At 33.4% G+C, this 18,297-nt stretch overlaps 1 protein-coding gene across 1 annotated transcript; it reads right to left on the bottom strand.

The window, feature by feature from the left end:
- Positions 1-13,822: 13,822 nt before the first annotated feature.
- LOC131627556 (uncharacterized) lies at positions 13,823-16,639 on the bottom strand. Its single transcript, XM_058898398.1, has 6 exons — positions 16,174-16,639; positions 15,677-15,787; positions 15,531-15,580; positions 15,343-15,440; positions 14,232-15,057; positions 13,823-14,161 (listed from the first exon to the last, which is right to left on the bottom strand). Exons 1-6 carry the CDS (start codon positions 16,245-16,247, stop codon positions 14,076-14,078), a joined length of 1,245 nt encoding a protein of 414 aa, XP_058754381.1. The 5' UTR covers positions 16,248-16,639; the 3' UTR covers positions 13,823-14,075.
- Between the last annotated feature and the right edge of the window lie 1,658 nt (positions 16,640-18,297).

Here is an 18,297-nt window from a genome sequence, read left to right as displayed (position 1 = left end):
GAAATTGTTGCTAATAAAATTGTTGATGTTTCTGAATGACAATTTGTTTTCTTGGAAAATTTGAAGTATAGATGTTGTTGTGGGGTCTGTTTTGAAACTTTGTTGTGGTATAGAATTTTAGTGTTGTTTTCATATTGAGGAAATACTATTAGTTCAGAATTTTATATGAGGGGATTGGGTCGTTCTGTGTTGCTTGCTCATTATTATGTGACGGATTTCGATAATGACTTTGTGTTGGAGCCTTTAATTGTGTTTGAGCAAAGTTAGTTTAATTGACCGTGTTGTTCTGTTCATACTTTGCAGGACCAGGATCGTGCGCTCGTCGGATTTTGAGAATTTCGGGCTTATATTCTGTTGATGATTTAGTTATATGTATCTGTTGTAAACATGTGAATTGAACTATATTAATGGTGTATATATTTTATTTTGGATTATAATGGTATTATATTGGTATATAATGGTATTATATCGGTATATAATGGTATATAATGTCCAACCTATGGTTGAAAATATTACAGGTCAAAAATAAATATAGGTTGAAAATATTACAGATTGAAAATATATTACAGGTTGAAAATATTACAGGTTGAAAATAAATATAAATTACAGGTCGAACTGGGAGGCTTCATTATAGGTTGCACTTTAAAATACTGCATTTAGCAACGACAGCGCTTTCAAAAACACTCTTAAAGGCCTACCTGCGAAAGTGCTTTCTAATTAAAAGCGCTGCCTAAGATAAAAAAAACATAAAAAAATAAAAAAGCGCAACCTACGAAAGCGCTTTTCTAGAAAAAGCGCTGCTATAGGGGATGCTACGAGAGCGCTTTTCTGGAAAAAGCGCTGCTATAAGGGATGCTACGAGAGCGCTTTTGGTGTACCAAAAGGCGCTGTCGTTACCTACGGCAGCGCTGGCTTTGGCAGCGCTTTTAAGCGCTCTAAAAGCCCAAAAAAAGCGCTGTAAAAGCTGCTGTTTGGCATAGTGAGTAGTCATAACCAACATATATGAAGCTTGATTTAAAGACATAAATGATTTTATTGTCATATGAGATATATAAAAAGTCATATATACCTGACATATTGGAAGAGTTAAAACCTTTAACATGGGAAGCAAACATAACACGTGGGTGAAGAACAAGAATATTTTGAAGCTACTATCCATATTAGATATTTGAGCAGTGGTTTCAGGTGAGTATACATGACCATAACCAAAATCAATGGTAGTAGAAGCCGCAACAACAATATTGGACGATGTGCTATTAAGCTTATTCTTATTTTCTCTTTACAATTTTAGACATTGTGACTTCCAATGACTTTTTTCCTTACGAAAATCACATCATAAATACCAACTCTAATTCCCCCTTAAGATTTTCCTTTGTGAATATAAGCACCAAAAATAGATGGAGAAATTTAGAAAGTTCCTTTATTTTTAAATTAAATTAAAGTGAGACTTCACTGTGATTTCTTCTACCAACAACTCATTAACAACTGGAACAACATTGAAAAAAGGAGTGTGATGTTGAATACTTCCACAAAGACTCTCAAAATTATCCCGAAGGGCCACCAGAAATTGAACGAGACACTCCTCTTCTCTTTGGACGGTGTATGCTTTGATAAATTTTAATTTAGTTGATTCCTTAAGAGTCCATTAATCCCATAAATTAGTCATGACCAAAAAAATTCTAGATTGGTCATACTATTTAGTTTAAGAGCCCTATTGTTGCTTTTCATCTAGTACAGTTTTGCAAAATTTAATTGATTATACAAGTGTTTCAAATGCTCTGAAACCGTCTATTTATTGATCTAAATAAGAATACTCAAATTACTAACATCTCATATTTTCAACTCTTTTGCATATGATGCTTGATCTTTTTTAATCTGTATGCTTAACAAAAGTTAAATCTGTTAGCGCAACAATCGAGGGAGGGTCGAGTCGGGAGCACACTTGATTCTCAACACTCCCTCTCGAGTGTGAGTCTTACACAATGCTCCCCCTCATGTGGAAGCTCTCTCTTCCACATACACTTGTATCTGTTGACTTCAACTACATGTATCCGTTAATTCTCTTCAACTACATGTATCCGTTGACTTTCAACTACAAGTTTTAGCCGGTCCCTTTTCTCGAACCAAAGGTTCATGATACCATTTGTTAGCGCAACAATCGGGGGAGGGTTGAGTCGGGAGCATCATTTATTTCCGGGACATTCTTTGAACAACACACCTTTGTGGGAGACACGCCACTTCTCCACCTAAAACCTTAAGGTGATAGGTGAGTGGGTTCTCCCACTTATATATGCTCAAGTCACCACATGTATTTCCAATGTGGGACTATTATCCACACTCACACTTGATTCTCAACAAAATCAACATAACTTCTTATCATTTTTCCTTTTAACAAAAATCCCGTTAAATAGATCCAACAATCGTAATATTATCCATAAAACAAATTCAAGTAACTTCTCTACTAAATTGAAATTTTTCTATATTTTCATCGAGTGGTTGTTCATATTTCAATTCAAATGAACGCTAAGTAGACTTTGAGAATCTGCCAAAATCCAAGCCAGTGAATTCGTGAACAGATTTGCATCATATTTTTTAAATAACAAGTTAAGTGGTATAAAAATATGTAACACAAAAGTGCTATCTATTATTATATATATTAAAAAAAGACCCCAAACATCTTAGTCACATAATTCTAATTTTGTCATATCATTGAACATTTAGGTCACATCAAATATATTTATATGTGGCACTTCGAAAAACTCATATTTCTTTTTTAAATAAGTTTATTTCTCTATTAGATGTCATGGGTTCAACACTCGATAACTACAAAAATTTATTTTATATATATATATATATATATATATATATATATATATATATATATATATATATATATATTATATTACCACATCAAATATGTTTCTATGTGACACCTCTAAAAAATCATCTTTATTTTTCAAATAAATTTATTTCTCAATTAGATGTCATGGGTTCAACACCGGGTAACTACACAAATCTATTAAAATAATTTATAAATTTTAAAAGATAGTTTACATATTTTTCTTGCAATTCTTTCATCTATTTCATCTTTAATATATTCTTGAAAGATAAAATTAATTCTATCTATTTACTCAATATAGATAAATTATTTAAAGCAATATAATACAAGTTTTGTTTAGAAAATACAATACAATTAACTAACAAAAACTTAGTTGATAGATGTACATATAAAATGTTCTGGTCTGGGCCGAGCTGACCCAACACCTGTGGCCGATCTGAACGGGCCCAATCCATAAGATGTGGCCGAACATGCCCAATCTTGCTCCATGCCCAGTAAGCGCATGCACTAGCCGTTGTGAACATTAATCCCACGTGTGTGCGAAGGAATGTAACACCCCAATTCTACCCAAAGCATTTAGGCAAGAAAATATCAGAGTATTAAAATTTCATACAACACAATTAGGATGTTACACTAAGTAACCAAACAAACACCTTGAAAATAAACGGACATCACCGATGCCAAAAGCATACACACCTGCCAATAACATGATACATAACACACGGAAGATATGAACATATATATAAACGTATAGCTCTCACTCTCAAAGAGGAGTTTTCCAAAATAAAGTGTTTACAATACACAATGGCACGTCATCACATATACATATTCAAAAGAGTCATATACAAATAAATAACAACAGACTCCCGACTACCCAGTGTTACATATCAGAGCGACCGACAAGACCAACGGGAGAACTACCTCTTCCAAAAGACTCCCAAAGCGGCTAATCTGCAGGATGCCACTCAAGCATCAAATCAGCAGAAGGGTGAGAATATAATTCATAATGAAAGCATGACAATTATAGTAATGCCAACAAGTATCATCAATAATCATACAACAAAGTAATCCACTCATTCAACCACAATCAATATATAAGTAATGTGACACATGAATGATAACATAAATTATACAGACAGACAATGATGAATGAGACTCGACTATGCATATGCATGTGGTACCAAATCCGGAGTAAAACTCCTCCTTATCATTATGACAAATACACCTTTGCCGAGCATTATGCTGGGACTTCTTTCTCTCAGGAAAATACACCTTTGTCGAGCAATAAGCTACGACTAAATGTCATCGAGCATTTAGCCCCCACTGATGACCTCTTGCTACTCGGGCAAATACACCTTTTTACCGAGCATTAAGCCCCCACTGGTAATAATTGCCAATTCAGGCCACCTGTTAATAGCATTCCGCCATTAACGTAATGAAATGTTATGCTGTGCAAATATATGACTCTATTACATGACAACAACATCATCAACAATATAACACGGTCACATACTCACGTTACACCGTTTATATTCTATCCAATAGGATACATCACCAATTAATAACATCGTTATCAATTATATCACACAATAATTACCACACAGGCATTAATAAGCACACAACACACATTCACCGTTAAAACATACTAGCCACATCGGCATAAATGATCGCATAATTGCATCACATCAATTAATACTGGCCATTGGCCCACAACTCCATCAATACATCATCAACAAGTTGTAATAACAACATTTCAACAATGATAATACATCGTTCTCATAACAACAATTACTTGCCATAAGGCCACACATCATGTTAACAACAAACAACCAAACATCGTCACATATAAAGTATGGACATTCATTAATAATTAACACATACGAACATGATTTCATGTCATTGACAACTAATCACATACCTTGTACCAATACGATAACATTCACACAAAACATCATCATGATTTATCATGCACTAGTTCACAAAACCATTTATGAAAATCAACCAACCACTACTACATCCTACATCATTAACAATTACAACCAAACACTATGATTATTTACCAATCATATCGCGCATATAAACAATTATGTGTTTTCATCAACAACACCTCATAACCAATTAATAACAAGCTAACCAAGCCTATACTATCATATAGAACATCCAACTAGCTTCCTAACACTTCGAACGGCGTACGAAACGGAGCTACGGATCAAAAGTTACAAGGTTTCAAAGTTTGGATAATTGAACATACTACACAACTCATCACTTGATCCTAATGAAACTAATGGGATACTACATCCTATGAATCATTTAATTAGATAATAATATAGTTCATTGCGTTAGATTTCCAACGCTTCGAACGGCGACAAAATCGGAGTTACGGTTCAAGAGTTACGAAGTTTCAAAGTTTTGGAAAAACAGAAAAAGCTGTTGTCCGCTTCAGCTCCGCTCAGCGGACCTTCGCAGAGAATTTTCTGCAACAGAACCTCCGCTCAGCGGACCCACCTCCGCTCAGCGGACCTGCGAAAACCCAGAAAAAACCAGAACGAACCAGAACAGTTTTAACCCTCTTATATCCACCAAAACCACTCCAAAACATCATTATAACACCAATACAACACATACAAACCATAGAAACAACCTAACATCAAACTTTTCATGGTTGATTCATCAATATTCCTCAAACCCTAACATTTTATTCAAACTCAATCAAGCCATGGAAATGCAAAAGAAAGCATGATCAATCACCATAACACAACAAGGACATGATTCTATACATACTATCAACTAAAACATGTTTGAATCTTGCTATATCATGAAAACATCACAATTTCTTACAAAACAAGAGAAATGGAAAATATGGAAAGGATGAAGAAGATGAACAAGAACAAAAACAAGAACAAGACTATAAGAATCATACATCCAAGATAAATTAGATTCACCCCTTCTTCATCTTCTCCAAAATCCCCTTCTTCACTTTCTCTCCATCTTTGCTCTTCTTCTTTCTCTCTTCCCTTTCTTTCTCTTCTTTTTCTTTCCACCCTTTTTCCTTTCTCACAAATATCTCCTTCTTATAAAGAAAATATATATCCCGCGGAAAAGACCAAAATGCCCCTACGCTCAAATATCGTTCAAACGCCCAAAAACGCGGAATATTACCTTAATGATATTTCTAGTACCAAAAATATGAAAACCTTCAATTAAATATTAGTCCGCCATCCCGAACTAATACCGACTGAAACGACTCCAAAAACAGTAAAATTCCAATAGATGTCACAAACGTCCAAATCAAGTATATACTTATTTTTCCGGGCGTTACAAGGAACACGTGGTCAAACTCACTAGCGAGGGATTCGGGTAACTCGCTCCGAACCCTACGCTTCATCTATCCAGAATATGAGGCTTCTGCTGACTCAGCCCTACCACGTAGGGTTCTGGCAGTTTTGTAGCACGTGGGCCTCCAATGGATTTGGCCCAATTAGGAAATCTTGGCCACCGGGGACTATAAATACCCTCTTTCACTAGAGGGTCAGGTATTCATTATTCACTCTAACCTATCTCTTATGTTCTTACTCTCTTTGCTCTAGAACTCACTTTGACATCAGAGTACCTTGCAGGCACACCCCCCAGTTCGCAGAAGTTTATCACGTTGCCGACCTTGACGATCCTTCTGATCAAGTACGATCATAAAGTAAGACAAAAAATAAAGTAATAACCTTAAAAGATTTACACTAAAATGTTACATTCGAACGACTCGGATACTATCTAACTCATCATCACTAGCTATTAAAATCAAGATCTAAGATAAATCTCTCTATTTTTTGAAGAATATACTTTTAATTTTATATTTTATTCTTCAAATCATTAACTTGTATCATAAAATTTTATTACGATGGCCTGAATAACCTTATCGAAATAGACGATCATTTATCTTTTGATCTTTGGTGAATTTGTCTCTCAACCATAAAATGATGAAGATATAATATTTTTAAAAATATTGGAGTAAAAAAAAAAAGAAAAGGAAATATAAAACAAAATTATTGAAAATTTTGACTATGATGAATTGTTGCATAGAGTCTGAGACACTCTAATCTAGAATTTTTGCATTTATAAAATGATGAAGATTTAACATTTTTAAAAATATTGGGAAAAAAGCAAAGAAATATGAAACAAAATTATTGAAAATAGCAACATCTTACTTATTACTTTTATAATTCAAACATATTTTTTTCGTTTAAAATTATTCTCTCTTTTTTATTCTCTTTATTTTATCGTCTCAATTACAATTTTTACTATACTAAATAAAATTAAAATATATATGTAATTCAATATCATTTTAAAAAAATTTATCAATGTCCCGCGCCAGGTCTCAATCTAGTTAAAAATATTCTTAAAGAGTGCAATTAAAACACATAAAATCAGCCTCTTGTTTTGTGGTTGCAATGTCACTTGGTGTTATAGGATCAAATTAATTTCACAAAATTATGATGGCAATATTTCAATTCTGCACTGTGTATTAACTACCTTGCACTGATTTTTTAAACAAAGAAAACCTTAAGCTTTTGAAAAATCACAACTTAATCTTTCATTTGATGCTTAACAGGATTATTAAAACTTGATATATAGTGGAGGGTTCATAGATTAAAGTCATCCATGCATCTCATCGACTAACTTCTCGTGATATTAATTTTTTTTACTCAAAATCCGTATTTGTAATCTATTAAAAGTAATTTTAATATTTTATTCAAACAAAATTAGTTCTTTTAAATTTGCTTATAACATTTATCAACCACTTTTTTTAACCCAATTCTTTTATAATCACTTCAATTAAATAAAGTATATCTACCAAAACAAAATTATTCAAAAGCCAAAACACAAATATATTTTAAAAATATAGTCTTACTCAAACATATTATCCAAAACAAATAAAATAAACTATAACTAAAAGTTTTTTTTTTTTAGTAATAGAATATGCGAGGTTTCTTAAAGTAGTTTCAGAGTCTTTCAAAATTTTCAAATGCTTCATGATAATATTTCTTTCTCCATCACCATCATCATCACGTAAATCTAAAATGTTTAGACTAAAAAGTTAGTATCTAAAACACCACTTAAAATTTTCTAGTATACATGCACATAACTCAAACAAAATAATATGCAATCAAATTCTTACCCTAAGTAAGAAAGACATGAGTCACAAACTATAACTCCATGTTGCTCCTTCACCATTTTAGTGTCATCCATAATTGATAGATCATAATCATCATCATCTCTGAGTATTGATTCTAATAAATTTTTAATCATATCATAAGTAGAGTCATCATCCAAATCATCATCAATATTCAAACTAGTTTCAGAGGCCGTTGTAAAACTTTCAATCTCATCCAAATCATCTTCAATATTCAGACTAGTTTCAGAGGTCGTTGTAAAACTTTCAATCTCATCCAAATTATCTTCAATATTCAAACTAGTTTCAGAGGCCGTTGTAAAACTTTCAATCTCATCCAAATTTTCATCTTCAAATAACGTAGAAGGTAGACTGCGTGCTATTAAACTATCCTCATGAGACAAACTTTGATTAGTGATATGATGAGTTGAACAATCTTCTACATTTGTATTGAAATATTTTAATTTTAACTTAGGTTGAGGTTGAACATCATAAGTAATTGAAGATCCATGAATCATACGGTACTCCCAAGCATAATCTGTTAACATACATATTTTTGTTAAATAATTCAATATATTTAAGTATAATGCATATTTAATAAAAAAAATGAACAATTAAACACTATATACCTAATTCATTATAAGGTGATGGTAGGAGCTCAATTGGACCTTCAAACATGCTGATCAAAAAGAGTTACAAAATTAATCAATATACATAAAAAGAAAATACATAATCATTTAAAAACACACAATGTAGAAAAGAGAGTTTTTATTACCAAGACAAATTTTGATCAGATATACGAGATTGAATTTGAACATCGTAGGGGACTGGACGTCCATACAACATACGGTACTCCCAATCGTAATCTATACGAAAGCATAAATATTTTTGATAAATTATTCACAATTTCTCATAATTAATAGAAAATAAATGATGAATTAAATATATATACCTAATTCGTTATAAGGCGAGGATAGGAGACCTTCAAACATACTGGTATAAAGAGTTAAAAAATTAATCAATCTACATTAAAAAAACACATAATCACTTAAAAACACATTATAAAAAATAGAGTTTTTGTTACCTAGACATTTTGCAAGTTGAATCACCCTTTCTAATTTAAAAACTCTCTGCAAGACCAAATTACATTAAAAAAAAAAAAACACAAAGTCATCATAAGTTAAATAGCGTCATTGTTGAAATTTCCATTAAAAAAATTCAACCAAGTTCAAACAGTTTTCTATAAAAACTAGACGGAAAATATTTGACCATCTATTTTGTAAGAGTATAATTTTTCGGTTAAACTTTAATAAAAAAATATTATTTGAGTACATTTGTTACCAGATACATTTGTATTTCAAGTTCATTAAACATTTAAAAAAGAAATGTTCATTTTTTTTATGAATTAAAAGTTGATTATATAAACAATATACATGAGAATCCATATGAGTTTAAAAACTTACCTCTTTGATTATTCTGAATGTGATTCTCAATGAGTCACTCTAACTTTTCACTTAGGTGTTGAATGAAAGGTTAAATGGTTGTTTAAATAGATTTTAGTTTAACTTATTAAATAACAAACTTTTCAATTTTATCTTATTTAACTTAGCATCCCTTTTTATTCGGTTAGCTTTGTTTATAGGTTTTTTGTCTTATATTTTCTAAATTAATAACAAACATCCCAATATATTAGAAAAAAAGTTTATTTTATTTAACTTTTTATTAATATAATTAAAACACGTTGGAATAGTATTCTGTTTTTGGTTATTCTTTTTCCTTGTTGCGGTAATAAAGGCAGATTTGATTTCTTAAAGAATTTAACAATAGTATTTTTTTACACAATAATATATAATAATAATTTCTATAATCATAATAATAAAAATTATATAACATATTATAATATTAATTTAATTGAAATACATTGACATACATGTCAGTATGAATTTTTTTTACAATGTCACGACATCACAATCATTAATAAGTATGAGATGTTTGACTCTTATTTTAACGTCTTTTAAAATAATACAATTGAATGTTTATGATCTAATGATGGTATAATTTTTTTATTACATTGACAATGTATATCAATTAAACTCTATCTTCATAAAATTAAAAAGAATTACTAAATTTGAATAAGTTTTTGTGACACCAAATCCATAACAAACCTCTTTTTTATTTTTCTCTTGAATAGCGATGTAGCGAAATTTTAGTAAAATAAATCAATGAAAAGAATACTAGTCACATTAGATTAATTCTAGAAAGTTTATACACATAATAATATAGAAAATTTTTCAACCCACCTCATAGCATTTAGGCGCACCACCGAATTGATAAATTTGTCCTCGTGCTTCCGTAGATGGATCTCCGGAAGTACCCTTGTTTTTTGTTTAAGTTTATTTTGTTCCGTAGATGCACCTACGGAAGAATTTCGTGGATCCATCTACAAAAGAGTTTGATGTTATACTTCGCGCCAGACCCTTCCCCTCCCCATTCTTTAGTTTTCACTTCTTCAACACAAACTCTCTCTCAACTCCAAAAATAAAAATTCCCTACAGTGCATTTCTTTCTTTCGAGTTCGACCGCCATTGTCAACATCAACTTCCAACGCATTATCAACTTCAAATATCTATTTAATCGGTAAGTTTTCGACACTTCGAGTTAATTTAGTGTATTTAAGAAATCGAATTAGAGTTCAATATTTAGGTGTATAATTGATTGGATAGGTTTAGAAATAGTGTATATAGACAATGTAGGTAATGTTTTAGGTTTATAACGTAGGATCAAACTCAAAAAATGGTGTTTTTGTAGATTGAACAGTGGAGACTACGCCATTGTTGCATTCTCTGCTTTCAGTAGCTTCCGTAGATCCATCTACGGAAGAGATGTACGTTAGGACATTCTGTAGATGCATCTACGGAAACACCCAATGTTTTTGAAAGAAAGGTCCTTCCGCAGATCCATCTACGAAAGCACCCAGGATTTCTGAAAACATGGTGCTTTCGTATTTGCATCTACAGAAGAGTATTTTCCTGTTTAAATATTTATGTTTATTTATAAATGCGCAGTTTCTAACTCGATCATTTTTGTATCATAATGCAAACATCATGACTCACGGTCTAGACAGAGACATCCATGGTAGGACAACACAACACGCATCTGTTCGGCGAGAACGATCGGTGCGTACAGTATCTCAGGTGACTAATGGAGCTGCGGTTGTATCTGACCCACCTTCTACATCGGCACACCTGCTTTAGCCGGGCCCATTCCTTCACCTGTATCAGCCAGACCCACTCCATCACCCGCTTCAGCCGGGCCCATTCCTTCACCTGCATCATCCAGGCTCACTCCATCACCCGCTTTAGCCGGGCCCATTCCTTCACCTGCATCAGCCAGGCCCACTCCATCACCCGTTCCAGTCGGGTCCATTCGTTCACCTGCATCAGCCAGGCCCACTCCATCTATGTTCAATACTCCATCACGGAGACCCCGGGATGATCCTGAAGGTACTTCTACGTCAGAGTTGCCACCACCCTCACGCAGAGTTCGTCGGAGCAGTACTTCTTCTGTCGGGCCACCTCTTGAGGTACACGAGGATGATCTTGTGCCAGAGCCTGTTTGGTACCCCGGTGGACCCGTAGACGTCTCTCTTCTTACTGTATATGCTCATCATGTTGCAAGATGTATATGGGATGGAGATGTAAGTTTTATTTGATAGTTACATATTTATTTTCTTCAGCTCTCACCTTGATTATTACTGACCGTTTACATTTTTTATAAAATTTCAGAGTAGGGATTAGAGGTCCTACAATCACGGGAGGAAGATAAGGGATTCCGCGCAGCCTGACTAGCCATAGTTTCAGGAGGTACTGGCAGCTTCAGTCTTGAGGGACCTTTGTACGCTCGGCTACCATACTGTACATAATGGTATGCTTGCGGCCTTTGCAGAGATGGCATCCTAAGACCTCATCCTTCCATCTACCCCACAGTGAGATTACTATCACCCTAGATGATGTGGCATGTCTGCTTCATCTACCTATTAGGGGTACCCTCTTTCATCACGGCAGGGCCGGCCCTGGGCCAGGACAAGCAGGCCCACAGCCCAGGGCCTCATAAAAAATGGGGGCATATTTTATGGGGTTGGGCTTTAAAAATTATAAAATAAATTATTTATATATAGACCTTATGTTATAAAAAATTTAACAAATGAATTCGTGGCCCAGCGGTTGTCTTCTTCCAGATGCATTAGTAGGTACTGTCTTCGATCCCTTGGCCAAAATCATATTTGGAATTTTTAGAATTTTTTTCAAAACTGCCATAGTAGATAGTGTAAAATAGTTTTACACTGTCAACCAATCACAACCATGTATCCAATTCCATCACAATTTTATCCTTAAAAAATTTTAATGACATGGCAAATTGCTTGTTTTCTATTGGATGACAGTGTAAAACTGTTTTACACTGTCAGTGCATATCCATTAAATCCAAATTATTATGATTAAATATATATAATTAAATTAATAAATTTAAAATATTTTTAAACAAGAAATAACCTAATGGATTTAATAAATATATATTATTAAACACCAAATTTTAAAATTAGAATACAACCTTCAAATTATTTGAGACAATATAGATGTTTTTTTTTAATTATTTTAATTTTTTGCCCTGAGCCTCTAAATTGTGAGGACCGGCCCTGCATCACGGTAGGATGACGGAGGCGAAAGCTCAGGAGATGGTGATTGCTGAGCTGAGGGCTGATTCCGATGAGGCCCTTGACGAGGTGGAGAGGACTCGGGGGCGGAGACGGTTTCATCCTCAACAGAAATGGGGCATTCCTCCAATCGCTCAAGCTGCAGCCGGATGATCGGTGTGGATACATTCTCAATGCTCAGAAGGTAAAAGATGCAAGATTCAACGACTCTTTAGAACGGCCAAAGCAGCAGTCACATGACTATGACTATGCGAGGACGATGTGGATGTTGATTGTTCAGCAAAGAACAGGAATACGGATGAAGCGAATGTGAAACAGAAGAAATCGATCTTCTGTTTTTTTCAATGCTGTCTCAAATGCATGTCTGTCACATACCAAGTTATATACTATCAAGGGGTGGCATATACTTCAACAAGGACTAACAAAATGAAGTAACTTACATTAAGGTCAAAGTACAGTAAACTTGGGAACTTCTCAGTCAAATAGAAAATTTTCTCAATCTCAATATTTTCATCAAATGATTCTTCTTAGTATTTCAATTTATTTAAACACTAAGTAGACTGTCTTCTAAAATTTAAGCCATTGAATTCATCAACACATTTGCATCATATGTATGCTTTCAAGTATATATAAAATCATAATCATGACTTCGGAAAATTGAATACGCTCAATGAAAAAGAACTTTAATGAGTCTGCAATTAAAGCACACAAAATCAGCCTCTTGTTGTGTCTGCTATGTCACTTCTTGGTCGTATAGGATAAATGGAATAGAAAAAGCTAGTTATATTTACAAGATTATGATAGCATGATTTCAATTATGCACTGTACCCAATCAAGCATGTAATAAAGTTTAAATGATAATCCATATTGCTAGAGCAAAGCTATGATAAACAATAATGACACATATAATGACTGAGGTTTAGCTTTGAAATTTTATAAATGTTCATACTTCTGATTTTTATTACCATTTTGGGTGGCTTTTATATTTATGTCAGTTTATCATTTAGCTGTGATTGAAAGTAAACTAAGATGAAGACAAACATCATTCAGAATAAGTGACTCCTTATTCTGATGACAAATCTTCTTAGAGGCTACCAGACAACTAATCAAGGTCTAGAACAAGCAAACACATTATCCAAAAAAAAATTCAGAAATATAGTAGTAACTAGGAGCTAACTATTTTTGTTTTTTGTTTTCTTAATATACTAGCTAGGAGAGATCTATTTACAGCAGCTTCAGAGCATTCATGGCTGCTTCACAAGAAAATTTGAAAAATAGCAAAGGATTATCACATTCTATTCTTCATCCTAATATTCCTATCTCCATATTAACAATTGCTAATCACTGTGGAAAATCTGCAACTAGTAGAAACCTCCCATGAACTGACTTGCTCCCAGTTTCCTGTCTTCGAAGCTGCCAATTACTCCATTGCCATCACCAAGAGAATCTAACATGTTTAAGTTTTCAGTTATAAAAGCACTTGACTCAAACAAAATATTATGCAAACATTTTCTTACCAGGAGTTCCCTTTACAGAACAGTCATAGCCTGGATGCTGATATTCAAAACAATTCTGCATTAGATTTGTTTTCTCCTTCCATGAAGGCACCTCAAGTGATGGCATTATACCCTGTTGAAACATTGATTCACCAGCTCCAAGACCAAACCTTCTTAGCTCATGATCACTGTGACAAATTTTGCCGCATAGGCAAGAGTGGGAAGACACAGAGAACAGACCCCTTCCTAGATTCAACTGCGGGTAAGAAAGGTTTAGTTTAGCAACTCTAGCTCTATGCTGGACCAGCTCTGACATAATATCATCCATACTGGAATTATCCTTATCAAAATTATAATAATCGTCATCGTAATCATCATCATCACCATCAAGTACAGATTCTATAAGACTCTTGATCATTTCAAAAGTTGAGTCTGGACTATCCAAATCATCTTCAGTCAGATTGCTTTCAGGGGAAGACATGAAACTATCAATACTAGGCGGAATTTCCACTTCAAGGGTCGAGAAAGGTCCGTCATATGTAACTAAACTGTCCTCATCAGGAAAACTAAAACCAGAGATAGAACTTGAACAGTCTTCGAAGCTGGTATTGGAAGACTTAAGTTCTGAATCCTGTTGAATTTGGACATCATGGATCAATGGAGGTTCAAGATACAAATAAGTCTCCCAAAGCTCCTCACTCTTTGGAAGCTTTGCAGGAGAAACGTTTCTACTTGAACAGTCTGAACTATCTAGTTCTGCTTGCACTTCCTGATTTGTACACTCAGAAGATCCAGATATGTCAGTCTTTAGTGAGCCATTGCTGTCTCCACTTGAAGAAGATAGTGCCTGAAAAACAGGATAATATGGACCTTAATTCATCAAGAATCAACAATATTTGAATGCCTAAATCTACCTTAGTTCATCAAGAAACAAAACCATATTTGAATGCCTAAATCAACCTTATTTCATCAAAAACAATACCATATTTGAATGTCTAAATCTGCCTTACTTCATCAAGAAAGTAAACCATATCTGAATGACTAAATCAACCTTATTTCATCAAGAAACTAAACCATATTTGCAGATAGTAAATAAGGTAAGTATTGTAAGTAAAGATAATTAAAATCAAACCTTGTTGCGACATGGAGGCAGATATGGTTTATTACTCTTATGCAGTAGATTGACATTATCCAGAACCTTTGACGCATAAACTTTCGGACTATCAGAATCTGTATCAAAGAATAAATGTGTATAAATGCTTTTGTGCAAAGATGGCACATAAGTAATAGCCAGAAGATAATGAAATAAAGAGTATATACCTAGTTCACTATAAGGTGAGGGTAGGAGATCAATTGAACCTTCATACATGCTGATCAAGAAAAATTTACAAATTAATCACTCTATACATAAAGAATACACAATCTCTTTAAAAAAACACAATGTAGAGAAGAAGGTTTGTTGTTACCAAGACATTGCAAACTTAATCTCCTTTGACATTTTCAGCATTCTGTAACTATCAGCTTTAGCTTTTGCTAAAGAGAGAAGAAAGCTTCTTGTGTATGATATTCTTGAACTTCTGCAAAACCAAATTAACAGAATCCTCATTAATAATGACACTATATATAATGCATTACTCAGGCGGAAAAAAATAATAAACTAAAAAGATAATTATTAATTTTTTTTTATATAACTAGTAAAATAAATAGTACTAACAAACTAAAAACAGAACACTGTAATATACTATGTAGTTAAATAAAATAAAAAATTGATCGAATCCGATCAAAAATTTAATAATATAATTTTTTTTACACAATAATTAATTATAATAAAAAGTAATATCCGTCAAAAAAGTATATAATTAAAATAATAACAAACTCAAAACAGAACATGATTAAAACATAATGAAAATTAAAACGGTTAATTAGTAAAAAATAACGATACTAATCACAAGTGGAAATTTACTTGTTAGGATCTTTGATGTAAACATCGGAACTAGACGCTGCTAAGAGTGGTGCATATCGATTCTCCTTGCTCATTTTCAGTCACAAGATTCAAGAATCCTAAGAATCGGTAATGTATTGTTGAAGCAAAGAAACTTGGAATACACTTTACAAGAGCAAGAACTACTGTAGAAGTATCAAGATCAAGAAGAAGCTCCTAAACCCTAAAGATCAAGAAGAATAAGGTCCTAAACCCTAAAATGAAGAATGTACTGAAAATGTATATCTATATCATCGGAGATTTTCGGCAAAAAGAAAAATAGCAACCGTAGCAGCAACGATAATGGCGTTGGGAGGTTGAGGTGGCCGTGGAGGAAGAGAAGGAAAATACGAAGGAAACATTTTCTCTCGCTATGGATTTTCTGGAGAAAATGATTTTGGGGGGAAAGAAAATTAGAAGAAAGAAGAGAAAAAAAACTTGCAGAAGAAGTAAGACAAAACCGAGTACCAAATGAACGATACGGGTTTTCACTCTATTTATAGTATTGACTGCGACGCGACGCGACGCGCCAGGACGCATTTGACCTCACTCGCTTGTCAGTAGCCACAGTCCCTTATCGTTGTTGTATACGAGAATGAAACGACATTTTTTTTTTATAAGCGAGAATGAAACGACATATGTTTGGTGTCGTAAAATACATATTAGTTTTGTTTGTAATTTTTCTTAAAATTTAGATTTTCATGTGGTATTGATCGAAATTGGTAATGTTTTAAAACTTAAAACACTTGGGATTGAACTTCAATGCTAATTTCCAACTTAATATTACTCTTGTGATTGTTGCATGCTTGTGTGTGTTTGTGTAATTAAATTAAACTCTTATTTATAGATTTTATTTTTGAAGCATTATTTATTGTTTTTTTATTCGATTAAATATGTTTTTTTTCCTCTAAATATGGTCAATCTCAAAATATTTTCTTTAAAGAATGGTCCTCCTAAAGTTTTATGTCCACATTTTTGGTCCCTCCTAAAGTTTTTACTAGACATGTTTAGCTTTATGTTGGTTTGGATAACATTAATTTTTCCGCCTCTAACAACTTAGTGGACTGGCTTAGGACATGTTATTGACTACTTGTTGGTGGCTTTGGAGGGTAAAGAACCAACTTTACATGATGAATGAGAATATCTCTATTTATCATCTTAAGTTACAAATTTTCAAGTTTGCAAAGACTCTATGGACGCATGCATTTCCTTCTCGAGAGGTTGTAGAAGCAAATAACAGATGGCTTTTTTGATATGTAGTGGCGGGACAACTAGGGTTCTCAATGTAGATGGCATAGTCAGGGGAACCTCGAACCATCTAGGCTTGGCGGTGTGCTTAAGAAGCTAGATGGTTCTTGGCGATTAACCGATTTTGCAGGTAGTGTTAGTGTTTCTACAATCCTTCATGTAGAACTCCTTGGTTTATACTATGGTCTCGCAGTAGCATAGGATAAGGGATTAGAGACTTGGTTTGTTATTCCAATTCTACTTTCGCAATCCATTTAGTGGAGGCATAAGTTATTTTTTGGTATTATTTTGCTTATATTATTTTAAACATTAATGAGTTGTTGAGGAGAGACTGGCGAGTCTTTCTTACGCATTCTTTGAGAGAAGATGTTATGAACATAACTTGGAGGGTAAGAGAAATAGAGAGAAACTACACTAAAAAAAATAGTAACAAATCTAAAACTAACTTTTCCATTCATTTTCATTCATGATCATTACATTCATCAATCACATATTTATAACATAAACGTAAACGAATTCAATTATCTAGTTCCTTCTAAAGAGTAGTGACTCACTACTATTAATTATAATGGGCTCTTGGGCCTAATTCATTACAAAAGCTAACATTGCAGTTGATTGTTTGGCCAAAGATTAGGGCTACTAGATCAGCTCCCTGACCGGAATTTTCTATTTCATCGGATGATTTACTTCCTATTTTGTAGGCCGATGCGGATAAGGTGCTAGTTGAGAGGCACTAGTCATTGATTTTATTTTGCTGCCTTTCTTTTATTTTCCAGGACTTTTTTCTTTCCTTTTCTCTACATGTACCAAAAAAACATTGTGCAAATAACATAGTTAATAACCAACTAAATAATCAAG

Source organism: Vicia villosa, unplaced genomic scaffold, assembly GCF_029867415.1.
Source record: "Vicia villosa cultivar HV-30 ecotype Madison, WI unplaced genomic scaffold, Vvil1.0 ctg.000368F_1_1, whole genome shotgun sequence".
Taxonomy (NCBI): Eukaryota; Viridiplantae; Streptophyta; class Magnoliopsida; order Fabales; family Fabaceae; genus Vicia; species Vicia villosa.
Note: the sequence above shows the minus strand (reverse complement) of the source record. Positions and strands in the feature narration are given on the sequence as shown.

Excerpts from the sequence above, each read along its gene's own strand:
- LOC131627556 (XM_058898398.1), bottom strand. The coding sequence starts at position 16,247 with ATGAGCAAGGAGAATCGATATGCACCACTCTTAGCAGCGTCTAGTTCC. Across the intron at positions 15,441-15,530 it reads CTCACCTTATAGTGAACTAG|ATTCTGATAGTCCGAAAGTT; the intron begins GTATATACTCTT and ends TCTTTGATACAG. Across the intron at positions 15,058-15,342 it reads TGCCTCCATGTCGCAACAAG|GCACTATCTTCTTCAAGTGG; the intron begins GTTTGATTTTAA and ends CCTGTTTTTCAG.